This window comes from Podarcis muralis, chromosome 9 (genome assembly GCF_964188315.1).
Source record: "Podarcis muralis chromosome 9, rPodMur119.hap1.1, whole genome shotgun sequence".
NCBI classification, from domain to species: Eukaryota; Metazoa; Chordata; class Lepidosauria; order Squamata; family Lacertidae; genus Podarcis; species Podarcis muralis.
Window position 1 is genome coordinate 21,004,906 of NC_135663.1, and position 26,667 is coordinate 21,031,572.

A 26,667-nucleotide genomic window follows, 5' to 3' on the forward strand; every position below is an offset into this window, starting at 1 on the left:
ATCAGGGTGGAATTAGCCCCAAAGCCTCAGCCCCATGATCATTGCAGCAGTGGGATGCAAATTAGCTTCCTGGGTGGGGGGAATGCAAACTATACATAAACTCTGCTAGCATAAGAAGTGCAGGTAAAGGTACGGGCCAGTCTTGACAGACTCTAGGGTTGTGCGCTCATCTCACTCTATAGGCCTGGAGCCAGCGCTGTCCGCAGACACTTCCGGGTCACGTGGCCAGTGTGACGAAGCTACTCTGGCGAGCCAGAGCCGCACACGGAAACGCCGTTTACCTTCCCGCTAATAAGTGGTCCCTATTTATCTACTTCCACCCGGGGGTGCTTTCGAACTGCTAGGTTGGCAGGCGCTGGGACCGAACTACGGGAGCGCACCCCGCCGTGGGGATTCGAACCGCCGACCATGTGATCGGCAAGTCCTAGGTGCTGAGGTTTTACCCACAGCGCCACCCACGTCCCATAAGAAGTGCAGATCACACCAAATACATGCCTAGCCTGACATCCTCTTCCCCAAAGCATCCCAGATGCTTATGGGAATCCCAGCAGCAACACATTAGGGCAATAGACCTCTGCCTTGGTTGTTCCCCAGTGATGGGAGTTCAGAAGCCTCCTTTCTCTGATCCTGAATTTAGCATGCAGCCATTCTGACAAGTAGCCACTGAGTCTAAATCTTCCATAAATTTGTCTAATCCCTTTTCAAAGCAGTCTATAACCATCTATATAGAAATGAATGCACAGGAGGCAAACATTTTTTGACAAGGTGTAGCAAGAGGTGGCAGCCTCACTTGGGTAGGTTCTCGTTCTATTTATTATTATTTTTCTTGGCAATGAGAGAAGTTTGGTGGGCAAGGCATGGTCTTTAGTTGGCTCGCTGATACTTCTTTGCGTGTGCGAGGCAGGGGGATTATTGGGTCAGTGCATTTCGCCATCACTTTCCTAATCGCAAAAAAAGGCCATTTAAAAATAAAATAAAGTTGATTTGTTGCACTAGGGTGACAGAGGGATTTCATTCATGGGACAAACAAACTGATGCTGATAATCAGCCCTAGGAAATGAGTGGCAATGCCAAGTATATTTGGTGACTCCATCTTGCTCCATCTATAGGAAAACTTGCAGCTGCAAGGCACCAGGGAATGGGATTGTATTTCTATGCAAATTGTGGGAGCATGGATATGAATTGGGGCCATAGTAGAGAGCAAAGGGTTATTGCCCCCTTGGCCACATATTAGGGTCCCAAACCAGATTTGGTATCCCTAGAAGAGCAACTTGAATAGAAAAAAAATCCAGTTCTTTATCGAGTATGAATTATTGCCAAGTTCGGCCCTCAGAGTATTACACAATTTTTGCAAATTCTCAGAATGCTTAAAATACAACACACACAGAGAGAAACATATGTTTCTGATCAACCCCTGAGTTCTCTTGCCCCTTTTCGGGGTGGAGGGCGCTGTGAGGAGAAAGATGGTTCTCCAGAAGAAACATACTTTTCCTCAGAAACAGAAAGAAAAACACACCATTTTGGTCACAAATGATTATGGGGTTAAGTATCTTGATTACTTTCACCTTGAGGGAAGGAGCTGCATATATTCTTATGGATTCGGTTCACAATGGCACCCAATCCATAAGAAGTGCCCTCCTGCTAACATTCACTAACTCTAGCCATTATAAGTGCTCTTGAACCCCCTAAACTCGATTACCCCAGACTTGCAATATGCATTTCTTTTTTTTCTTTTTTTGCATTTTAAAATTTTATTGAGTTCCAACTATTTAACAATTTATCCATATTACAAACAAATCATAAACATTTTGGACTTCCTTCAACGTCATTGGCTCTCATTCGTAGTAGTATCTTTAATACACATTCCATTCTTTCCTATTGCCATTTGTTCTTCCATTCCTGTAGATTTCAAATAAGCAATACTTACTGATTATTTACAGTGCCTCTTTAAACCCCACTAGCGTTGTGTTTACATCACAATTATTTTCCAGATACCCCACAAATTTCTTCCAGCCTGCAATATGCATTTCTTATGGATTGCAATATGCACTTCTTATGGATTGGGTGCCATTGTGAACCGACAAGCTGGAATGATAACATCAACATTGCAAAATGGTATTGTATTTTTCTTGTTAGTTAGGAAGTTGAACCGCCTCAAAAGAGCAAATATTAATGCAAACAAAGCAAGGCCATTTGTATGAATCCTGGCAAGAACAAATATGACTAGAGGGTGAGGCTTATTCCAAACTGAGCAAGAGGTGTAATAACTGTAGGAAGGCTAAGTCAAACTTCATGTGAACTGTTCCTTAAGCCAGAGATGGGGAACAAATGACCCCTCAGATGTTGTGGGAACACAACTCCTATCATTCTTCACAAGGGCTGGGGGAGAAATTTTAAGTTCATATTTAAAGCCAAGTGTATCAATTTGATATATTTTGAAATTCACATTTACCCAAATTTTGTGATAAGCTCTACAACCTACCAATGCCTGCAAGAATGCATATTGCAAGTCTGGGGTAATCGAGTTTAGGGGGTGCAAGAGCACTTATAATGGCTAGAGTTAGTGAATGTTAGCAATTGCTAAATGGTAGAATTTAGATGACCCTAAAGACCCTGATGCTGGGAAAGATAGAGGGCACAAGGAGAAGGGGACGACAGAGGACGAGATGGCTGGACAGTGTTCTCGAAGCTACCAGCATGAGTTTGACCAAACTGCGGGAGGCAGTGGAAGACGGGAGTGCCTGGCGTGTTCTGGTCCAGGGGGTCACGAAGAGTCGCACACGACTAAACGACTAAACGACAACAGATTTTAGATAATATTGGGAGTATTGAAGAGAAGATGTCAGGCCAGTGGAAAAAATACAAGCTAAACTCCCTTTCCAAGCCAGGGCCTCACCCAGGATAAAAACAACACAGGGGCACACATTCCCAACATCCCCAGCCGTGCTTGGCCCTGCCTTCTTCACCCTGGACCTTTGTGTGTTCATCATGAAGGTCTGAAAGAAGATTCTAAGGACATTCAGCTAAATACCCTTAAAAACATTCCTATGATCAGCATGCCTGACAATGTGAGACTCCAGAACATGTGGGGAAAATGCTAAGGGCATTTAGCTGAATGTGCTTACTCTCCTTTCAGAATGCCGGGGTATAGAAGTTATGCCCTTACGCATTTGGGTAGGTGTCTGAAGAGACTCTATACAATAGGGTTTGAAATAGTTACATTTCCTAACCAATGAAGCACATCTCATGAGACTTTCGGGTATAGGGCGGTATAGAAAATAAATAAATAACATAAATAAATAATATAGGCCTCACTAAAGTTTTTTAAAAAAACCTTTTGATAGGTTTTAGGATTATCTCAGTTATTTCTTACTGTTTATACTTTTATTTAAATATGCAAAGATGACAATCAGCGTCCCTTCCAACTCTGTGATTCTGTGAAAGGTGCCTGGAGAAACAGAAATATTAGTGATGGAAGTCCACTGGAATTCATAACTATTTTTATCAGGTGTTTATGATATAGTCCATACAGTTTACCACTCCTTGCGATATAAGGCACAAAGCACACCCACCCTGGAATTTAAGCAGCAAAAAACTTGTGTTATTTTGCCATTGCCAGAATTTCATATCAGAACATACAAAAATTACAGCAATTTTCCTTAAGGAGTTCTCAGGAAATTGATATCATTTGTGCATGATATCCTATATTTATATCCTATATTTATAAACAATGTAAAACGGTACCAAATTTATTTCTGTAAAGAGATTTCAAGCATGTATACTCCACTGGGTTGAGTGTGACTTTCTCCCAAATATATATAAGACAGCTGCCTAAACTACCCAACCTCTCACCTTTGAAATACATGATAATAATTATTTGTGTTGTTGCTTGATTAAACAGGATATTGATAGTTTGAACCACAACCTAAGATTGTGTTTATGGTAAATTTCTTCTGTTGTATTTGGAGGAAAAATGTGACGGTCTTGGGATAGACCTACGTGTTGAAAAAGGAGCATTGCCAGTGGTGACATTGCAGAGTCCAGTCATTTTCACATAAGTCCTACTTGGCAATGTGGCAATCTGAGCTTGCAAAGGTCATTGTCTTGTATTCTTCCTCCTCACCTTGGACTTTAAAACACCAGGACACTGCGAATACTGAAACAATAAGAAACAGTTTTAAATGGAAGGGTGACAATATCTGTTAGATTTTTAATGTTAATAGGCTAATATTTCAGTAGGTTTAAGATCTTGCCACAAATTTCTAAGGCTTGGTCTGGTTGATATTAAGGGAAAGTGATATTTTAAGCATCATCCATTCATTCTGTTTATTATCCAACCAAGTCGATTCTATTCATTTATGCCATCACAGGAAGCTGAATACAAATGCATATTTGTCCCTAACAGAAGCATCAAGGTAAACAATTTGTGGGTGTAATTTCATTGCCCCATCCAAAACAATATCAATTTCAGTTACAGATAGGTAGCCGTGTTGGTCTGCCATAGTCAAAACAAAAAAAAATTCATTCCAGTAGCACCTTAAAGACCAACTAAGTTAGTTCTTGGTATGAGCTTTCGTGTGCATGCACACTTCTTCAGATGCACACTTCAGGTATCTGAAGAAGTGTGCATGCACACGAAAGCTCATACCAAGAACTAACTTAGTTGGTCTTTAAGGTACTACTGGAAGGAATTTTTTTTGTTTTGAATATCAATTTCAGTTTATAAATCAATTGTTGCTCAGCCTAATGGGATGCAGATTGGCCACAGTTGTGGCGCAAGTCTTGCTTATGAACATCCATATTTGCATGGATGTACATTGCATTGTTTCTACATGGGTTTCATTGTCCCATTTAGTTATTCATTTTCATTCTTTGAGGTGTCCGTTTCCCCATTTTGTCTTCTGTTTCTTTGTACATAAATAGCTTGTGCAACTTTCAGTACTAGAATCTAACCATGATCAAGCTAATCTCTCTGGTTTTTTTTGTTTTTGTTTTGGCCACATTTTTTTTTGTAGATGAATAATGCGTAGACTTAATTTTAAATGTAGGTCTTATGGGGGGGGGAGAGAGATGAAAGAGTCCTCTTTGGGTGTTGGAGTGAATGAGTCTTGAGTTAAACTGGAGAGGGGTTGGGAGATGTGTACGCAAGCCCAGCTCACACTACAAAGGAAAACCTGGTCACCCTATATATAGATGTCATGTGATTGACAGGTCAGCAAGCCACTGCAGTTAGGGGAACTGGCCCACCGACTGGATCTAATTCCTCCCTTCCCCACACTGTACAGAAACACTCTGCAATGCAACATTGTTTTGGAAGTCCCATACATCCATTTTTAGTCTGCAACTCAAACAAACCTCCAAGCCCACCTTGTTACCCTTTAGACCACATTTGCTCCCATTTAGGTGTATCTGAGATCCTTTGGCATTGAAGACCCATTACAATTACTGCAGCTGGATCCTAGGAGGGCCCTGTCTCCAGCATCCCAGAGTCTCCCAGTCAGTGTGAAATGAGAGCTTTTTAGCCACTGAGAATAAGTCTTCTTGCCCTTGTGCTGCTTGGAGCCAATCTGAGTGGAAGGAGTTGAGCCAGCCACTGAGGTCATTCTGGAGAAGGTGCATGCGAATAACACCCAAGAGCAGTTGTTCTGTATGCTCCGAAGCTAAGCAGTTGTCTTCAGTTTCAAGACAGTGATGTGCAAGCTCTGTTGTGGACAATGGAACTTCAAGGGCAACACAGCTTGAGTCACTCCAGCGGAGGATTGTGTAATCTTATAATGACTATGGCTATGACTCTCAGAACGGCACCTTGCCTTTTCCACTACAATATTGAGGGGTGGTGGTGGGGAAAGGTCTTACCTTTTTCCTGAACGCAGCAGTTCAAAGCCCTCGTTGATTTTATCAAAAGGCAAAGTGTGGGTAATTAGTGGATCCAGAGCAAACTTCCCCCCCATGAAATCTGAAACCAGCTTGGGGACAGCTTCTTTGCTTTTCCATCCTGAAAACAGTAAGTGCACAGTGAAGATATGGTACTCTAATTATAATGCCATAAAAAAGGAGCAAAACATTGGTTAAAGGACTGGCAGTCCCACAAATTTTTAGCCTGGAACCGTCTTTGAACTTGGGTTATGCAATGAGATTGGCCTTGATGTTATGACAGATATGTGGGTGGGAGGGAGATAGAGGAGATACTAATCTAGTAATTATGGGGCAAGAGCTTGCGTGGAAAGCCTACAGAGGGCCAAACCTCATGAGATCTTAAATGTATTTTCACATGGTAAGAGCATGATTTTTTTTTAATCTAAATTGCATTTCTGGGGGTGGGGAAATAATGAACAAATCAAGGTGTTTCTCTAATTTTGTGTTATGCCATGCTCTCAATGACAGACGTTTTATGGCACAACCTGCTGCCACCCCAAGCTATTTTCTGACGGGCGCCCTCAACACTGTTTCAGAATTTGAAATGCGCTCTCTTGATAGAAAGCTAGTAGGCCCATACCTCCAAATATAGATCCTTTCCAAGTGCGCCCCGTGAAGATAAGCAACGGAGAGAAGGTAATTTCAGAAGCTGAAGGGGGCACTCCAACAATCACGCTGGTCCCATAATTCATGTGGCAGGAAGCCAAGGCAGCAGTCTGGGGGAAATCCAAAGGCATGACTCTTGAATCAAGCCAAGGAGAAATACCATCCATGATCACCTTCCATGACACAGTTAGATATCTCAAAGATTTTACTGTTCAAAGCATATTAATAGCAATGGATAAAAACTTCCCTATTTTTCCCCCTCCCATGTCCAGCTACATGCACATCCTGAAAAGCCTTTTTGGATGGTTAGGGCCTTCTGAAGAATGTGGGAAGGGATGCTGGGTGTGGGCTTATGTGGGAGAGCAGAATCACCGAAAAGGATCATTCTCACCCCTCCATTAGCTCCTCATGCCTCAGTCCCATCTCACATTATTCCATAAGTTACCTGATCAATGCGAGGAGGATGTTTAAAAGTCTGACACGTTCTACTGTCTCAGAACCCAAGGCCCTTGCTGCAATAGATTATCGGATCATAACCCAGTGAAAAATAGGAACCACTGAAGAACAGGAATGCAGGAAATGCTATCTTCCCTTTTCAAAATAGGACAGTAAAATCCTGTCTTCATGCATGTACCATGGTGTCTGTGCGCCCAATCACTTCAAATGAATAGTCAACACCTTCACCGTCTGTCAAGCCATACAACACTTCATTGATGGGCTTCTTGAAATCCAGAGGGTTGACACACTCTGTAGCTCCCATCTCTTTAGCCTTGGGAAATTTATCCTTGTTGATGTCGACCCCAATGATTCGGGTGGCTCCAGCAGCTTTGCAGCCCATGACAGTTGAGAGGCCAACTCCTCCCAGACCAAAAACGGCACAGGTTGAACCATGCTCCACCTGGAATCATAGAATCATAGAATTGTAGAGTTGGAAGAGACCATCTAATCCAATTCCCTGCACTACTTGGGTCTCTCCTTCAGTATATGATGGCAAGGGTGCTCCCCCTGGGCAATTGGTTGTGGATGGGATTGCTCCTTGATGTTCAAAACATCCAAGAGAGAGGTGGGATGCTGGAGAACTACGTCGGTAGCAAGAATGTGAATGCAGGTCATGAGTGGATTGATGGGTATTTGGTGGCTTTGCTATTTTATATTGTTTTGATTCATTTACTGTATTGACTGTGCTTTCACCTGGTTCTGTGCCAGAGGCCCAGAGTCCACCTGTCTTCCTCTTTCTGTCTAGACCTGCTACAAATTCCTCACACTGAATATGAGCATTACCAATGTTTTAATCCTTACCTTTGCACTGTTGATGGCAGCACCATAGCCAGTAGAAAACCCACAGCCAATCAGACACACTTTTTCTGCAGGAGCTGCAGCATCAATTTTGACCACTGCAGACTCATGCACCACGGTGTATTCTGTGAAGGTGCTTGTGCCGAGAAAGGTGTGGAGCTGCTGGCCTTTGTAAGTGAACCTGCTGGTGCCATCGTGCATTAATCCAGAGGCGGTAAGGCTAAAAGTTGAAGAAAGGAAAATTGTGCTTTGGGTTGTGTTTTTTTTTTTAACCCAACATATGCACTGTTGCAAATAACAACTCCAACTCACTCGCCCATTTTGCACAGATTGCCTCTGGGATGTTTGCATGTGCTGCATTCTCCACATTGTGGGGCAAAGAGTGGGATGACTTTGTCTCCTGGGAATGATGAAAATACCATCATTAGCCTGCTTAAAATATTCAGGAAATGCTTTGTTGGGGGCGGGGGACAGTACAAAATTGGGGGGAGGGTTTGAGGAGGGTCAGTTGGAGGTAGGAAGTGAGAAATGTCCCTATTTTCATCTGAGCAATGTTGGAGGGTATGTCATGAACATTGCAGACTATGGGGTGGCATCACAGGAGTGTCAGTCCGTCCCTTGCTCCGTGATTTAGTGCCCCTGCCGTCTGCCACATCAGCAATCTGGGGCAAACTGCGGGTCATCGAGACAGTCCTCCCCTGCCCTGGGGAGGCTGCCAGGGCTAATTACCCCCATATCAGCCCTGAATTATCAGAACGGCTAAATTCTGATCGTGTGGGATCCGCCATTTTCCACCGCCGGAAACAGGAAGCCCCACCAGACCCTAAAGACCCTCTTGGGCAGGCATCCCCAAACCCAGACCTCCAGATGTTTTGGGACTACAATTTCCATCATCCCTGACCACTGGTCCTGTTAGCTAGGGATCATGAGAGATGTAGTCCCAAAACATCTGGAGAGCTAAGTTTGGGGGTGCCTGTTCTTGGACATTCAAATCGGTAGAAGGGGCCCTTTTGGTCGTTCCTCTTTCATCAACATTTTGGGGTGCTGGCAGTATAGCAGTCCTGGTGTTTGGCACCTGAGAATATGGACTACCCTAGTCTCTTGACTGCAATTTGTTTTAAATTAATATTGCAAGTTTCAGTAGTTGTGAACCACCCTGGCAAGTGATAGTAGTAGTAGTAGTAATATCAGTATAAAATAACTTTGCTGACTCCTATTCAGAAATGTCTAGCAATTGATTCCAAATTCTGGCATTTACATTAAAAATCTAGTCATTGGCCCAGAGCTGACCGCCCTTCCCTAAAGAAAACACTTTCTTGGTCATTCTTCCACCAGTTGGTTGGCTCTCCTAGTTTCATTTGATCTTTGTTGACCAATGCTGTGAGTTGATATTTTCTGGTTGCACTCTGCTTTACCTTACCTGGTTTCACACAGGTAACTCCTTCCCCAACGCTCTCCACAACACCAGCTGCCTCGTGACCAAGAATAACGGGGAATTTTACATACATTGCCCCACTCAGCCCATGGTCATCGGAGCGACAGACTCCAGACGCCAAAATCTGGTTTAAAGGAGAAAGTTTTTTATTTTATATTATTTTTTAAAATTCAGATCATGAATTGCTTCCCATAAGATATCTCAAAATAATATCACAGTAAAAACATAAATAATAGAAACAATTACAAACAGATCAACCTATACAAATATTTAAAACAATCAAAAATAATTTCATGTGTGAAAACAATTTCACATCTACCATATTTTTCAGTATATAAGACGCCCCTATGTATGAGACGACCCCTATTTTTTGAGCGCAAAATTAAGAAATAATTAATTGCAACATTCTGTGTATAAGACGACCCCCAATTTTAAACTTAAAAAATCTGGGGGGAAATACAGTCTTAGACACAGAAAAATACGGTAATTCAGACTGAGTTAATGATCTCCACTTTACAGGGTGGGGTTTTTTTTTTGGAAAAAGGAAGTCTTTAATTGACACCCATCATCCAATAGCAAAAATAACCAGGGAGCTTTTGAGCTTCACCTTGGTCCTAGAAACACCCCTCTCATGATATTGCTCACAATCCCTCTCCTGCAGCAACTTGCAGGGGTTCAAAACTCTCCTACATTTCCACATCAGTTTGCAGGTTTTTGTTTTAAAGTACTCATGAAAATTCATCAGGATTTCAGTGCAAATTTCTCCTAATATAAACATGTTTGCATGCAATTTTGCCTGATATGCAACAGTGCAAAGCAACGTTGTCTAATATCAAGCATATTTGTATATTATATTCATTAATACTGGCATTTTTGTGCACATTTTACACCACTATATGAATTTTTACACTTATTACTTGGTTGGAGAAGTGCGAATTTTGAAAAATGGGTGTGTTTTGGTTCTCATAGGAACACAGGAATCTGCCTTAAACTACAATTATGACAACAATTAATCCAGAATGCAGCTTCCAGACTGGTGACTGGGAGCGGCCTCCAGGATCGTATAACACTGGTCTTTAAAGATCTACAATGACTCCCCGTGTGTTTCCAAGCACAATTCGAAGTGTTAGTGTTGACCTTTGTTGTGATTTTAATATTCTGTTGCAAGGCACCCAGAGTGCCTGGGGCAACCCAGTCAGATGGGTGGGGTACAAGTTGTTGTTGTTGTTGTTGTTGTTGTTGTTGTTGTTACTTATACTGAGTCAGACCATTGATCCATCTAGCTCAGCATTTTCCACATTGACTGAAAGCAGCTCTCCAGAGAGTCAGACTAGGGACTCTCCCACACTTGCCTGGAGATACCAGTGATTCATCTTCAGACTTTTGCAAGCAAAACAGCTGTTCCTCCAGGGCTGCAGCCCTTCCCCATTCTCATATTGTTTTTGAAAGCATAAATTAGGTAGATTTATCTTTAAGTGCAAACTGAATCAAATTTCTCCATCTCTAGTGCAGATACTAACAATCTGCAGAAATGCCATTTTTGGTTTGTCTCTCTTACCTTAATCCGAACTTCATGTGCCTTAGGTGGGGCAACTTCTATTTCCACAATACTAAATGGTTTCTTGACTTCCCAGACAACGGCAGCTTTGCACTTAATGACCTGAGATAATAGAATATCATACAAAACATGAAAACAATTTACAGTGGCAGCTCTGATTTCAATGTCCTGTTAAATAATAGAAGAGCATATACTATTTTTTCCACGTAGCTAACATTGCAATCCTGTGCATGTTTAATATTTAATATGCGCCCCAATACCAGTGCAATTTTTCTAGTAAATGAGGTGCTGGAACTCACCATGAATGCCTCCTTTGTTCTCTTACAATGGCAATGGCACCCATCTGAGAGGTGCCAGAATTGAGTTCTGGTGAGTTCCAGCTGAAAAAAAGCCCTACCTATAGCTAAATTCCTCAGGGTGGCTTACAATTAGCCTATTTTTATTGTTTGTATTTATGCATCTTGGGGCTGAAAAAGCAACTTTAAAAGAAATCATCTACTTACTTTCCCTGCAGTGCTCATGATGTTGAGCTTTGTAATCGACCGTATCTGCTTCCTCTGTGTCGTTTCAGAACTTCTAGTCTGTTCTCCTAGAAGTACAAAGTTCTGCTTCAAATATTTGGCTTATCTTTCAAATAAACTCAATCATTCCCTAGTTCAATGCCAAGAAATGTGGCCACTCCTCTACGTTCAGTTTGACTCCACCTGCAATTTCACAACTTTGAAGGAAGTAGGTTAAGAGTCCTCAGCTGCAGTACAATACACCGTACATTTAGATTGCACTCAAGGAAATAAGTCTGTGAAGGGTGGGAATTGTAGAGAGGCATTGTGTGACCCACATGCTCCCATCACCCATGGCCATCTTGACATAAACACACGGGACACGTTGCTTGGGTCAAATATTGGCACAACTTTATTGATTACAGATGAAGTGTTTGGTCAGGCATTGGGAAAACCAGTTTAAGTGCCAGCCCGCCTGTATATCGGTGAGCTCAGCTCAAGGCAAAGAGGCTCCTAATGACACACAACAAGTACGAACCTGCCTGGGCTTCAGAATAGAAGCCACTCCTTCCAGATCCCTTTGCAGGGTTTCCCAAACTTGGGTCTCTAGCTGTTTTAGGACTACAATTCCCATCATCCCTGACCACTAGTTCCTACTAGCTAGGGATGGTGGAAGCTATAGTCAAACAACAGCTGGAGGCTCAAGTTTGGGAAACACTGCTTTAATGGAATATCCGTTTGTACTTGAGAGACAAGCAGAGGGTACAACCTCCCCTCCACCAAAAACTAATGCCTTAACTGCCACCCAAGCCAATAGGGTTTGCCATCACACCATTACATCTGCAACCAAGCCTTGAAGCCTTCTGAGATGTCAGTGAGCCATGCATTATTGCCAGATTCAGATAGATGCACCTCATCATGCCTAAACAGTGGCTCCTTCTCAAATGTGATGTTCAGGTGCTAAATTACCCTTCCGCCCATAGCCTCTACTTTGCGCCTGACTGCGTGCTTCGCCTTTTTCTAGCCTTGTCAATTTTTGCAGGACCTGGAATATTCCACCACTAATATTCCAAGAAGTTCCAACCAGCAAATAGCCATTAGTGGGTGCAGGAATTTAAGGGAACCCTGGTCATCACATATGACCCAAATAAGATCTGTGCCCTTTAACATCAGGGGGAATGACTTTTCCTGCCTAGCCTTGTCCCTGAAATTCCGGTTTTCCAAGTGCAGGGAATATTTTGTGCGGAGGAAGATTCAAGCAAGCCGCAACCTGCAACCTGTGAAGTGGTGCTGCCTGGAAACAAACTTCACCTGTGGCGTTTGAGAGGTAGAAGTGGGCTCAACCTTAGGAATCATTTCCACGATTACCCACACATAGCAAAAAGTATCCAGGTACCTTTCTTCATTTCATGGGTTGTAAATGGCACAACTTAAAATAGGATTGTGGATTCAGAAGGGCCCCAAAGCACCATCTGGTCTATGTAAAACCTGTCAGATGAAAGACAAAATTGAGTGTGGGCCTTCATTAATGGCATTTTATGATGGCATTGATATCAAGTATTATTTTCTGTTGGTGATGTATGGAAGTGAGAGCTGGACCATAAAGAAGGCTGATCGCCGAAGAATTGATGCTTTTGAATTATGGTGCTGGAGGAGACTGTTGAGAGTCCCATGGACTGCAAGAAGATCAAACGCATCCATTCTTAAGGAAATCAGACCTGAGTGCTCACTGGAAGGACAGATCGTGAAGTTGAGGCTCCAATACTTTGGCCACCTCATGAGAAGAGAAGACTCCCTGGAAAAGACCCAGATGTTGGGAAAGATGGAGGGCACTAGGAGAAGGGGACGACAGAGGATGAGATGGTTGGATAGTGTTCTCGAAGCTACAAACATGAGCCTGACCAAACTGCGGGAGGCAGTAGAAGACAGGAGTGCCTGGCGTGCTCTGGTCCATGGGGTCACGAAGAGTCGGACACGACTAAACGACTAAACAACAACAACATTATTTTCTGTGCCTGCTAAAAACATTCTTGTTTAAACAAGCCTACCCAGATGCTTAGAAAGTTGATGTGGATTTTAACCGTCCTTAGTAGGTTAACTTTTTGCATATTTTAAACCACTGTTTTATCTTTGAGGTTTTGTTTCATTTTATCAAGCAATGTATAAATTTGTTTTCAAGTAGTATATAAATTTAATGGAAATGATATTAGTAATTTTGCTATATTAACTGCAGGCTGCAGCAAAGATTCAGAAGAAGCTGCTTTCAGAGAAAGACAGCTCTGAAGAGCTGTGTTTCAAACTTTTATGTTAGCTCGTATCACAATAACCATGCAAGAAATCAGTTTATTGTGAATTGCACACACATTTTTGTGTACGCTGGAGTTTCATGACAGGGCAGTCCTCTGTAACATCCAGATTCTCTTTTTGGTGATGCTGTATCTAACTAAGTCATACTCTGAGTAGCCCTAATCACCTTAATTGACCAGCCTCAACTGGATAAAGATTCTTACTATCATATGTGATATCATTATATCCCATTGTTGAAAGCTTCCAGAATTGAGTGTTTATTGAGATTTCAGCACCAATGACAGAGTAAACATGAAGACAGAACCCAGTAGGGATGTCAGGTAATTTTGTCAGAAACAGAATCAGAAATTGCAACTGTTTGCATTTTTGTCCCATGTCCAGAAAAGAAATCAATCTAGCGAATATGGTCAGTACCAATCCAACAGATGTGATTGATATTCAGTCAACCTTTGTTGTTTTCAAACCCCCACAACAGATATGTAATTAAAGACTCTTTTAAAATATTGTTTTGCTATTTCCTTACAACTGAAATAGTGGGATAATTGTGTAAGTTAAATGTTATGTAAATTACATAAATTACGTTAAATAGCCAACAGTGACACAATTCATGCAGTATGGGGAAAACAAAACTGTAGCAGATTATAATGAAGACAAGTTTGGATAGAAATTGCTGCTTTCTGACATCTTTGGTTTCTTTGTTGGAGTCTTTGTACTTCGCAGAACTGATTTCACACCAGCAGTTGGTAGCAGATGGAGTAGCAATAGCTACGCAATGGAAATCCTACAGTGAACGGTAACTAGACTTCTGGTATAAAGAACTGTGGTCAGGAGCTAACACGCCCAGTATCTCTTGCAAGAGGACACCAATGGAGCCTGGCATGTTGTATAGGGGGATGGGAAATTCACTAACAAGAATAGCTGTGGAAGGACACCTCCATAATCCCATTGACAAATCTGGAAAGGATGGTGTTTCCTTTGTACCACAATGGCAGCTAAATTCTTTGTAGTTTGTCTTATCTGCTAGTCTCACTTTTTTGTTTGCAGTTTTGAGTGATGCGCATTTTTGCAAGCAATATAATATAACAACACAAGGCATCTCTGTATGTTCTTTTCACTAATATTGTTGTTTTCAATGCACACTCTTGCGGCGCAAGATTGTGTGAGATTGTGGTGCCCAAAACGCCCACTGTGCTCTAATACAAAGAAAGAGTTAAGGACTATGAGATACTACAATACTTTTTTTTGGTGATACCTTATTTAATGCATTCCTTTTTTGGGAGGAAGGGGGCTTGGGGGGGGGTATTGCACCAAGGCCCCCAACCACCTTAATCTGGACAAACTAATGAGCATTCAGCCTGATTTGTTTGTGGAGAGATTAGATAACATTGCATCAAGCATGTGTTAATCTGCAGTCTCTGTTGCATTTCTCCATCACCTTCCTTACTGCAAAAAGTTGGATCCACAGCCAGGATATTCCAGGATGTGATTCAATCCCATCCAAAAGTAGTAACAGTATGGAAGTGCCCTTTATCCCACTATCCTTTGTCGTGAAGAACCTTCGGCTCAGCCAAGTCACAAGAAATCTCAACAATCCACCTCCTGTTAAACATTAGTGCCCTTAAGCAAGAAAATGTGATTTGCAAGCTCTGTGTCTCCCCCCCACCCCCGTTGGTTTTTTGTTTTGTTTTGTTTTGTTTTGCATGCTGGTGCTAATTTAGATTCAAATGCAAGTACAGCTGTCATCTCTTTGTTCTGTTCTAAAGGTCTTTTGAATTATTAGTTTACAGCTGCGTGCTCTCTGTCGCTCTCTCTCTCTTACTCTCTCTCACACATTTTTTAATAGTAATAGTAGTAGTAGTAGTAGTAGTAGTAGTAGTAATAATAATAATAATAATAATAATAATAATAATAATAATAATAGCACAGTTATAAAAAGCAGCATGGACACATCCTGTGTCAATGGCTGGGATCCAGTTCTTTATCTGCAGTGCAGTAGGGACAAAAAGGCACCCCATAACCACATTGTACAGTGTAAATGGGTTGGAGGGCGCACTGAATACCTTTAACAAGACTAATGTCTCTGCATCATCTGCATCTAGTTCCTGATGTAGGAAATGAGTCTCTTCACTCAAAAGCTGTTTTCCTGGATCAAGGTTTTAATATTTTGCCTTGATTTCTATTTTTTAAAAATCATATGAAAAAGGGTTGTTTCTCTGCTCTTAATTAAAAAAAAAAATTGACGTTTTCTCAAAGTAATAGTAATAATAATTTCTCAGTGTTGGCACCCGCCCTGTGGAACACCCTCCCACCAGATGTCAAAGAGAAAAATTACCAAACTTTTAGAAGACATCTGAAGGCAGCCCTGTTTAGGGAAGCTTTTAATGTTTAATAGGTTATTGTATTTTACTGTTTTGTTGGAAGCCGCCCAGAGAGGCTGGGGAAACCCAGCCAGATGAACGGGGCACAAATAATAAATTGTTTGTTTGTTTGTTTGTTTGTTTATTTATTCATACCCTGCCCATCTGGCTGAGTTTCCCCAGCCACTCTGGGCGGCTCCCAATCGAGTGTTAAAAAGAAGACAGCATTAAATATTAAAAACTTCCCTAAACAGGGCTGCCTTCATATGACTTTTAAAAATAGGATAGCTGCTTACTTCCTTGACATCTGATGGGAGGGTGTTCCACAGGGTGGGCGCCACTACCGAGAAAGCCCTCTGCCTGGTTCCCTGTAACCTCACTTCTCGCAATGAGGGAACCGCCAGAAGGCCCTTGTCGCTGGATCTCAGTGTGGAGACGCTCCTTCAGATTATACAGTACTGAGGCTGTTTAGGGCTTTAAAGGTCAGCACCAACACTTTGAATTGTTCTCGGAAACGTACTGGGAGCCAATGCAGATCTCTCAGGACCGGTGTTATATGGTTCTGGTGGCCACTCCCAGTCACCAGTCTAGCTGCTACATTCTGGATTAATTGCAGTTTCCAGGTCACCTTCAAAGGTAGCCCCACGTAGAGCGCACTGCAGTAGTCCAAGCGGGAGATAACTAGAGCTTGCATCACTCTGGCGAGACAGTCTGCGGGCAGTTAGGGTCTCAGCCTGTGTACCATCCTCCAACTGCCTCCAGGCACTCACACAGGACATTCACTGCCTTCACTGGTTCTGATTTAAAGTAAAGCATGAAACAAGAAAACAGGACGTACAAAGCACACATTTGCCATTCATCGTACAGAAATAAAAGTATTTAGTCCAAAGATTGTGTTCATGCACTATTCTCAGGAGATCTCCAAGTATGTATTTCTCAAATAGCGTTCCATCCTCCCTAATGTAATTTGTGTTAATGGAGGCTGCATAAAGTGTCCATCTCTATTTGCATATGAAGGATAGGGCTATCCATTATCACCTTTAATGACTGTTTTGACACACCCAGTGCTCCAAGGATGCTATAAGCCATATCTTATCAAGCCAGCCTTTCACTGAAAAGCCCTTCATCTTCCAGTAGCTTTCCACTTCCATTCAGCCTGCTGAGGGCTACCAGTTTCCATTGAAGCAACTGAGGGTCCCCAGGTTGCCCAATATTTAGTAATGCTAGAACTGGGTGCTCTTTCCCCACACCTCCTCCCGTAATGTACTCCTCTTGAAATGCACAGGTTTACCCCGTGCAATTTGATCAGGAACCAATGCCATCTCTCTATTGCCTTAAAGGTTGCTTCCTTTCCGTAGGCCGCCCAGAGTGGCAAGGGAAACCCAGCCACATAGGATTAGTATTATTATTATTATTCCTGGATTATGACTGACATAGTTTATAACAGTGTTTTGCCTATGTTTTACCCCACATAGCATTCCAGGGGCGGACTTTGGTCTTTAAAATTTCATCGGTGCCCAGTGTGAGGCCAACTACATTATAGTTGAGACACCTTGCAACACGCAGTGCAGCAGAACCGTCACGATGCCCTAAATCTGCCTCTGCTGGGTGTCTTCTGAAATATTCTGCCCCTTCAGAGAGCCCTAGCAGAGATATTTGCTTTATAATGAGAGGAAAGGTTTGCTAAACACATCTAGCACTGTCACCCTGAATACCTAATAAAGCCTTATATTTCAGGCAAATATTAAACCCATTACCCTTGACTGATTTCTAAAGCATATTGACATTCAAGTAAAATCAATGATTTGTCAGGACGCCTTTCAACCGATGTCAGCGACTGGGCTCAAGAACTGGTTCTGCCCCGACTGGGCTAGGCGACTGGAGCACTTTCAGAGACCTTCCAGTCCTGGAAAACAGGTCCCAGTGCACTGGACCCACAACTGCGCATTGTGAGCACCATTCTCATGCAGAGTATAAATAACGCGGAAGCTAGCTGTGAAGCATAACTCCTTTTATTTCTAATAGTTACTACAAACTAAAGAACTGGCTTGCATGAATGTTACATCTCCCACTCAGCCATCTAGTCACTACATAGATAAGACTCTCTCCACACACAGAGTCAGGAAGTTACTCTGGAGCAGAAGAGTAGAAGAGCAGTTTCCGCCCCCTTCTTTCTCAAAACATCAGATCAGGAGATTCTGTCAACAGGAGGGGTGAAAATATCAACATGATTAAGCCCGGCATTTAGCCAGTGGCTATTTAGCTTTGCCATTGATAGATAGACTGGTAGTAGTTTTGTACCCACCAATTCTTAGGAATCTCTGCAGAGAGATTTCAAGCTACTGATTTCAAGCATGTATACTCCACTGGGTTGAGTGTGACTTTCTCCCAAATATATATAAGACAGCTGCCTAAACTACCCAACCTCTCACCTTTGAAATACATGATAATAATTATTTGTGTTGTTGCTTCATTAAACAGGATATTGATAATTTGAGTCACAACATAAGATTGTGTGTTTATGGTAATTTTCTTCTGTTGAATTTGGAGGAAAAACGTGACGGTCTTGGGATAGACCTACGTGTTGAAAAAGGAGCATTCCCAGTGGTGACATTGCAGAGTCCAGTCATTTTCACATAAGTCCTACTTGGCAATGTGGCAATCTGAGATTGCAAAGGTCATTGTCTTGTATTCTTCCTCCTCACCATGGACTTTAAAATACCAAGACACTGCGAATACTGAAACAATAAGAAACAGTTTTAAATGGAAGGGTGATAATACCTGTTAGATTTTTAATGTTAATAGGCTAATATTTCAGTCGGTTTAAGATCTTGCCACAAATTGCTAAGGAAAGGCTTGATGTGGTTGATATTAAGGGAAGGTGATCTTTGAAGCACCAGCCATTCATTTTGTTTATTATCCACCCTCTGCAATCGCGTTCCAGGTGGGTTACTACATTTTCAAATTCAATATTAACACAATTAACACAACTTACAGTCAGAGGAGCAGAAATAGGAAAAGTATATAGCATACACAATGAGTAATTTTCAGAGTGGGGGGTGGAGAGGGAAATCTGAACCTGTACAGAAATAGGAAACCTTTTTTATACTTAACATTTTATTAGAAGGATTTCATTTATAAAGGAATAAAGTGATAAAAGAAAAAGAGAAGAAAAGGGTGTGAAAAAGTGGAAATAAGAAGCCAGGTGATAAGCTTATAAAAGTGATTCCAAGAAAAAGAATTGCACAAGAAAAAGCCCAACAAGTCGATTCTATTCATTTATGCCGTCACAGGAAGCTGTATACAAATGCATATTTGTCCCTAACAGAAGCATCAAGGTAAACAGTTTGTGGATGTAATTTCATTGCCCCATCCAAAACAGTATCAATTTCAGTTTATAAATCAATTGTTGCTCAGCCTAATGAGATGCGGATCGACCACAGTTGTGGCACAAGTCTTGCTTGTGAACATCCATATTTACATGAATGTACATTGCATTGTTTCTACATGGGTTTCATTGTCCCAATTATTTATTCATTCTTAATTCTTTGAGGTGTCCGTTTCCCCATTTTGTCTTCTGTTTCTTTTTTACATAAATAGCTCGTGCAACTTTCAGTACTAGAATCTAATCATGATAAAGCTAATCTCTCTGTTTTGGGGTTTTTTGGACCACATTTTTTTTTTGGTAGATGAATAAAGCGTAGACTTCATTTTAAATCTAGGTCTTGGGGGGGGGGGGGTGTTGGAGTGAATGAGTCTTGAGTTAAACTGGAGAGGGGTTGGGAGATGTATACGCAAGCCCAGCTCACGCTACAAAGGAAAACCTGGTCACCCAATATAGTGATGTCATGTGATTGACAGGTCAGCAAGCCACTGCAGTCAGGAGAACTGGATCCAATCCCCCCCCCCCATATTGTACAGAAAAACTCTTCAATACAACATTGTGTTGGAAGTCCCATACATCCATTTTTAGTCTACAACGCAAACAAACCCCCTAGCTTGAGTCACTCCAGCGGAGGGTTGTGTAATCTTGTAATGACTATGGCTATGACTCTCAGAACGGCACCTTGCCTTTCCACTACAATATTGAGGGGTGGGGGTGGGGAAAGGTCTTACCTTTTTCCTGAACGCAGCAGTTCAAAGCCCTCGTTGATTTTATCAAAAGACAAAGTGTGGGTAATTAGTGGATCCAGAGCAAACTTCCCCCCCATGAAATCTGAAACCAGCTTTGGGACAGCTTCTTTGCTTTTCCAACCTGAAAACAGTAAGTGCACAGTTAAGATATGGTACTGTAATTATAATGCCATAAAAAAGGAGCAAAACGTTGGTTAAAGGACTGGCAGTCCTACAAATTTGTAGCCTGAAACCTTCTTTGAACTTGGGTTATGCAATGAGATTGGCCTTGATGTTATGACAGATCTGTGGGTGGGAGGGAGATAGGAGATACTAATGTAGTAATTATGGGGCAAGAGCTTGCGTGGAAAGCCTACAGAGGGCCAAACTGCATGAGATCTTAAATGTATTTTCACATGGTAAGTGCATGATTTTTAAAAAAATCTAAATAGTATTTGCTGGGGTTGGGGGAATAATGAACAAATCAAGGTGTTTCTCTAATTTTGTGTTATGCCATGCTCCCCATGACAGACATTTTATGGCACAACCCGCTGCCACCCCAAGCTATTTTGTGACGGGCGCCCTCAACACTCTCTCAGAATTTGAAATGTGCCCTTTTGATAGAAAGCTAGTAGGCCCATACCTCCAAATATAGATCCTTTCCAAGTGCGCCCTGTGAAGATAAGTGCTGGAGAGAAGGTAATTTCAGAAGCTGAAGGGGGCACTCCGACAACCACGCTGGTCCCATAATTCATGTGGCAGGAAGCCAAGGCAGCAGTCTGGGGGAAATCCAAAGGCATGACTCTTGAATCAAGCCAAGGAGAAATACCATCCATGATCACCTTCCATGACACAGTCAGACCTCTCAAAGATTTAACTGTTCAAAGCATATTAGTAGCAATGGAAGAAAGCATCCCTATCTTTTCTTCCTCCCATGTCCAGCTACATAGGTAAAGGTAAAGGGATCCCTGACCATTATGTCCAGTCATGACCAACTCTGGGGTTGCGGCGCTCATCTCGCTTTATTGGCCGAGGGAGCTGGCGTACAGCTTCCGGGTCATGTGGCCAGCATGACTAAGCCGCTTCTGGCAAACCAGAGCAGCGCATGGAAACGCCATTTACCTTCCTGCCAGAGCAGTACCTATTTATCTACTTGCACTTGGACGTGCTTTCAAACTGCTAGGTTGGCAGGAGAAGGGACCGAGCAACGGGAGCTCACCCCATTGCGGGGATTTGAACCGCCGACCTTCTGACTGGCAATTCCTAGGCTCTGTGGTTTAACCCACAGTGCCACCCGCGTCCCTGCCCAGCTACATGCACACCCTGAAAAGCCTTTTTGGATGGTGAGGTCCTTCTGAAGAATGTGGGAAGGGATGCTGGGTGTGGGCTTATGTGGGAGAGCAGAATCACCGAAAAGGATCATTCTCACCCCTCCATTAGCTCCTCATGCCTCAGTCCCATCTCACATTATTCCATAAGTTACCTGATCAATGCGTGGAGGATGTTTAAAAGTCTGACACGTTCTACTTTCTCAGAACCCAAGGCCCTTGCTGCAACAGATTATCGGATCATAACCCAGTGAAAAATAGGAACCACTGAAGAATAGGAATGCAGGAAATGCTATCTTCCCTTTTCAAAATAGGACAGTAAAATCCTGTCTTCATGCATGTACCATGGTGTCTGTGCGCCCAATCACTTCAAATGAATAGTCAACACCTTCACCGTCTGTCAAGCCATACAACACTTCATTGATGGGCTTCTTGAAATCCAGAGGGTTGACACACTCTGTAGCTCCCATCTCTTTAGCCTTGGGGAATTTATCCTTGTTGGTGTCGACCCCAATGATTCGGGAAGCTCCAGCTGCTTTGCAGCCCATGACAGTTGAGAGGCCAACTCCTCCCAGACCAAAAACGGCACAGGTTGAACCAGACTCCACCTGAAATCATAGAATCATAGAATTGTAGAGTTGGAAGAGACCATCTAATCCAACCCCCTGCAGTACTTGGGTCTCTCCTTCAGTATATGATGGCAAGGGTGCTCCCCCTGGGCAATTGGTTGTGGATGGGATTGCTCCTTGATGTTCAAAGCATCCAAGAGAGAGGTGGGATGCTGGAGAACTACGTCTGTAGCAAGAACGTGAATTCAGGTCATGAGTGTACATTCAGTGGATTGATGGGTATTTGGTGGCTTTGCTATTTTATATTGTTTTGATTCATTTACTGTATTGACTGTGCTTTCACCTGGTTCTGTGCCAGAGGCCCAGAGTCCACCTGTCTTCCTCTTTTTGTCTAGACTTGCCACAAATTCCCCACACTGAATATGAGCATACGAATGTTTAACCCTTACCTTTGCAGTGTTGATGGCAGCACCATAGCCAGTAGAAAACCCACAGCCAATCAGACACACTTTTTCTGGAGGAGCTGCAGCATCAATTTTGACCACCGCAGACTCATGCACTACGGTGTATTCTGCGAAGGTGCTAGTTTTGGCAAAGCTGTAGATCTGTTGGCCTTTGTAAGTGAACCTGCTGGTGCCATCGAGCATTAATCCAGTAGGGACACCAAGGCTAAAAGTTGAAGAAAGGAAAATTGTGCTTTGGGTTGTGTGTTTTTTTAACCCAACATATGCACTGCTGGTGTTTCCAATACTGTTTCAAATAACAACTTCAACTCACTCGCCCATTTTGCACAGGTTGCCTCTGGGATGTTTGCATGTGCTGCATTCTCCACACTGGGGGGCAAAGAGTGGGATGACCTTGTCTCCTGGGAATGATGAAAATACCATCATTAGCCTGCTTAAAATATTTGGAAAAGCTAGTACATACCAAAGGCTTGGGGAACCTTCAGTCCTTCAGTTGTTGCTGGACTACAACTCCCATCAACCCTAGCAAGCATGGTCAGTGGCCAGTGTGATGGGACAGCTGAGCTGAGCCAAAACAGCCAACCAAAGTGGAGTGCAAGGAATCTTGATTTTCTTTTTTTAATGCTTTGTGTGTCTGTTTCTAATCTTGCCCCTTTCTAAAATTTATCTATTGCAGTGTGTTTTTCTTTTTGTAAATCTAGCAAAGAATCAAATCCGATTAGGATTTAGGGGTTTTCTCAAGATGGTGGAGGGCATGTGTACAGTGTCGCATTGGTGCAGTGGCCCTTCCTCTGTTGGGAAATGCTTTTTTGAGGGCGGGGGACAGTACAAAATTGGGGAGGGGGGTTGAGGAGGGTCAGTTGGAGGTGGGAAGTGAGAAATGTCCCTATTTTCATCTGAGCAATGTTGGAGGGTATGTCATGAACATTGCAGATTCTTGTGCAGCTAGCTGTGAAGTGGGAAGGGCTGGGGGGCTGAGTTTGGGAGTACCTGCTCTTGGACATTCAAATCAGTAGAAAGGGCCTTTTTGGTAGTTCCTCTTTCATCAACATTTTGGGGTGCTGGCAGTATAGCAGTCCTGGTCTTTGGCACCTGAGAATAGGGACTACCCTATTCTCTTGACTGCAATTTGTTTTAAATTAATATTGCAAGTTTCAGTAGTTGTGAACCACCCTGGCAAGTGATAGTAGTAGTAGAGTTGTAGTAGTAGTAGTAATAATATCACCAGTTAAGTAGAAAGAATGTTGCTGACTCCTATTCAGAAATGTCTAGCAATTGATTCCAAATTCTGGCATTTACATTAAAAATCTAGTCACTGGCCCAGAGCTGACCGCCCTTCCCAAAAGAAAACACTTTCTTGGTTATTCTTCCACCAGTTGGTTGGCTCTCCTAGTTTCATTTGATCTTTGTTGACCAATGCTGTGAGTTGATATTTTCTGGTTGCACTCTGCTTTACCTTACCTGGTTTCACACAGGTAACTCCTTCCCCAACGCTCTCTACAACACCAGCTGCCTCGTGACCAAGAATAATGGGGAATTTTACCTGCAATGCCCCACTTAGCACATGGTCATCGGAGCGACAGACTCCAGACGCCAAAATCTGGTTTAAAGGAGAAAGTTTTTTATTTTATATTATTTTTAAAAATTCAGTTCATGAATTGCCTCCCATAAGATATCTCAAAATGATATTGCAGTAAAAACATACATAATAGAAACAATTACTAACAGATCAACATGTACAAATATTTAAAAGCAATTAAAAATAATTTCATGTGTGAAAACGATTTCACATCTAATTCAGACTGGTTAAAGATCTCCACTTAACAGGTTTTTTGTGTGTTTTTTTGAAAAAGGAAGTCTTTAATTGACACCCATCATCCAATAGCAAAAATAACCAGGGAGCTTTTGAGTTTCACCTTGGTCCTAGAAACACCCCTCTCATGATATTGCTCACAATCCCTCTCCTGCAGCAACTTGCAGGGGTTCAAAACTCTCCCACATTTCCACATCAGTTTGCAGGTTTTTGTTTTAAAGTACACATGAAAATTCATCAGGATTTCAGTGCAAATTTCTCCTAATATATACATGTTTGCTATAAAGATCTGCAATGACTCCCCATGTGTTTCCAATCACAATTCAAAGTGTTAGTGTTGACCTTTGTTAATATTCTGTGGAGGTTACCCAGAGGTGCTGGGCAACCCAGTCAGGTGGGTGGGGTACAAGTTGTTGTTGTTGTTGTTATACTGAGTCACACCATTGGTCCATCAGCATTTTCCACATTGACTGAAAGCAGCTCTCCAGAGAGTCAGACTAGGGACTCTCCCACACCTGCCTGGAGATACCAGGGATTCATCCTCAGACTTTTTCAAGCAAAACAGCTGCTCCTCCACGAGCTGCAGCCCTTCCTCATTCTCATATTGTTTTTGAAAGCATAAATTAGGTAGATTTATCTTTAAGTGCAAACTGAATCAAATTTCTCCATCTCTAGTGCAGATACTAACAATCTGCAGAAATGCCATTTTTGGTTTGTCTCTCTTACCTTAATCCGGACTTCATGTGCCTTAGGTGGGGCAACTTCTATTTCCACAATACTAAATGGTTTCTTGACTTCCCAGACAACGGCAGCTTTGCACTTAATGACCTGAGATAATAGAATATCATAACAGTATTTCTGTATGTAATTGTGCAATCCTATCCTGGGCAACCCCCACCCCCAATAAAATGTATATACCACTTGATTCTACAAAACCTCAAAACAATTTACAGTGACAGCTCTGATTTCAATGTCCTGTGAAATAACAGAAGGTCATATACTATTTTTCCACGCAGTTAACATTGCAATCCTCTGCATGTTTAATATTTAATATGCGCCCCAATACCAGTGTTATTTTTCTGGAAAAAGAGGTGCCGGAACTCACCATGAATGCCTCCTTTGTTCTCTTACAGTGGCAATGGCACCCATCTGAGAAGTGCCGGAATTGAGTTCTGGTGAGTTCCAGCTGAAAAAAAGCCCTGCCTATAGCCAAATTCCTCAGGGTGGCTTTTAATTAGACATCTTTTTACAATCTTCACCAGGGCTTACTCCCTGGTTAAGTTATTTAGGATTGAAGCCCTGATGACCACTGAGCTAGTTTTCAACTTGCTGGATGTTTCTCCCTCCCCAGTCGAAAGCATGTTTAACATTCACTGGTTTGGTATTAATGATGGTGTTCCAGGAGGAGGAAAATAGAAGAAACTTTCAGGAACCCCCAAGATGAAACTTCCAAAAACTTATTGGATGTACCTCAAGGAATGTATTGCTCCTGCTTATAGTACAATAAGCCTATTTTGTATTTTCTAAAGCTATTTATGCATCTTGGTGCTGAAAAAACAACTTTAAAAGAAATCATCTACTTACTTTTCCTGCAGTGCTCATGATGTTGAGCTTTGTAATATACCGTATCTGCTTCCTCTGTGTTGTTTCAGAACTTCTAGTCTGTCCTCCTAGAAGTACAAAGGTTCTGCTGCAAATATTTGGTTTATCTTTCAACTAAACATAGCCCTTCCCCAGTTCAACACCAAGAAATGTGGCCACTCCTCTACGTTCAGTTTGTTTCCACATGCAATTTCACAACTGCAATTTCACAAGGTTAAGAGTCCTCAGCTGTGGTACAATACACCGTACATTTAGATTGCACTCAAGGAAATAAGAGCCGTATCCTCCATGAAAATTCGCTTTAATCTTTTCCAAACTGTGCAACGCATCCGTTGCGGATCCCACCCCATGGGCGACTCTGGTCCGTGAGTCTGCTCTCAGCAGGGCTAGCACTGTGTGTGATTAAAGATGATAGCAATTAACAATGGTGATAAGAAAGCCCAAACAACCCCTCACCCCGATCGTCGCAAGCGTAGCCGTTGAAGATCACATTGTCGTTTTTGAACAGGGACTCTAGGGACGAGTTGAAATCACTCTCCATCCTTCTGTTGGAATCGGAGCTGCTGTCGGAGCTGATCTTGATGACGCTGCTCGTAGTGAGGTCGCAACTTTTGGGGAACTTGGCCCTGCCACATGCCCCCATCATGCTCCCATCACCCATGACCATCTTGGCATAAACACACGGGACACGTTGCTTGGGTCAAATATCGGCACAACTTTATTGATTACAGATGAAGGGTTTGGTCAGGCATTGGGAAAACCAGTTTAAGTGCCAGCCCGCCTGTATTTCTGTGGGGTCAACT

At 42.4% G+C, this 26,667-nt stretch overlaps 3 protein-coding genes across 9 annotated transcripts in view; 1 reads left to right on the forward strand and 2 right to left on the reverse strand.

The window, feature by feature from the left end:
• C9H4orf17 (chromosome 9 C4orf17 homolog) overlaps positions 1-26,667 on the forward strand; it is a 154,201-nt gene that overhangs the window by 87,976 nt on the left and 39,558 nt on the right. For 2 of the 4 annotated variants that reach the window (XM_028743406.2, XM_028743405.2), the window contains exon 3: positions 12,542-12,703. The exons of the other annotated variants lie outside the window; for them this stretch is intronic. The gene's annotated coding sequence lies outside the window, so the exon portion shown is untranslated. The remainder of the gene's footprint in view (positions 1-12,541; positions 12,704-26,667) is intronic. 4 annotated transcript variants of the gene reach the window in all.
• On the reverse strand, positions 3,484-16,290 carry LOC114603913 (alcohol dehydrogenase 1A-like). 2 transcript variants are annotated; one of them, XM_077933863.1, is made up of 11 exons: positions 16,272-16,290; positions 12,708-12,799; positions 11,315-11,400; positions 10,812-10,913; positions 9,239-9,377; positions 8,131-8,218; positions 7,822-8,038; positions 7,157-7,420; positions 6,497-6,632; positions 5,857-5,995; positions 3,484-4,156 (listed from the first exon to the last, which is right to left on the reverse strand). In XM_077933863.1, exons 2-11 carry the CDS (start codon positions 12,715-12,717, stop codon positions 4,132-4,134), a joined length of 1,206 nt encoding a protein of 401 aa, XP_077789989.1. In that variant the 5' UTR covers positions 12,718-12,799; positions 16,272-16,290; the 3' UTR covers positions 3,484-4,131. The 2 variants fall into 2 exon arrangements, with proteins under 2 accessions (XP_077789989.1, XP_077789988.1); XM_077933862.1 differs by lacking the exon at positions 16,272-16,290 and adding an exon at positions 15,679-15,717.
• On the reverse strand, positions 11,335-26,002 carry LOC114603914 (alcohol dehydrogenase 1B). 3 transcript variants are annotated; one of them, XM_077933865.1, is made up of 9 exons: positions 25,847-26,002; positions 24,989-25,090; positions 23,911-24,049; positions 22,763-22,850; positions 22,435-22,654; positions 21,761-22,024; positions 20,732-20,867; positions 20,092-20,230; positions 11,335-11,400 (listed from the first exon to the last, which is right to left on the reverse strand). In XM_077933865.1, exons 1-9 carry the CDS (start codon positions 25,862-25,864, stop codon positions 11,388-11,390), a joined length of 1,119 nt encoding a protein of 372 aa, XP_077789991.1. In that variant the 5' UTR covers positions 25,865-26,002; the 3' UTR covers positions 11,335-11,387. The 3 variants fall into 3 exon arrangements, with proteins under 3 accessions (XP_077789991.1, XP_077789992.1, XP_077789990.1); XM_077933866.1 differs by lacking the exon at positions 11,335-11,400 and adding an exon at positions 12,677-12,799 and having other exon boundaries at positions 25,847-25,938; XM_077933864.1 differs by lacking the exon at positions 11,335-11,400 and adding an exon at positions 17,972-18,713.

Coding starts and splice junctions, on each gene's coding strand:
- LOC114603913 (XM_077933863.1), bottom strand. Junction 8,039..8,130: donor AATCTGTGCAAAATGGGCGA/GTGAGTTGGAGT, acceptor TTCAACTTTTAG/CCTTACCGCCTCTGGATTAA. Junction 5,996..6,496: donor GAAAGGATCTATATTTGGAG/GTATGGGCCTAC, acceptor TACTGTTTTCAG/GATGGAAAAGCAAAGAAGCT.
- LOC114603914 (XM_077933866.1), bottom strand. Junction 20,868..21,760: donor TTGGGCGCACAGACACCATG/GTACATGCATGA, acceptor GATTTCCCCCAG/ACTGCTGCCTTGGCTTCCTG. Junction 20,231..20,731: donor GAAAGGATCTATATTTGGAG/GTATGGGCCTAC, acceptor TACTGTTTTCAG/GTTGGAAAAGCAAAGAAGCT.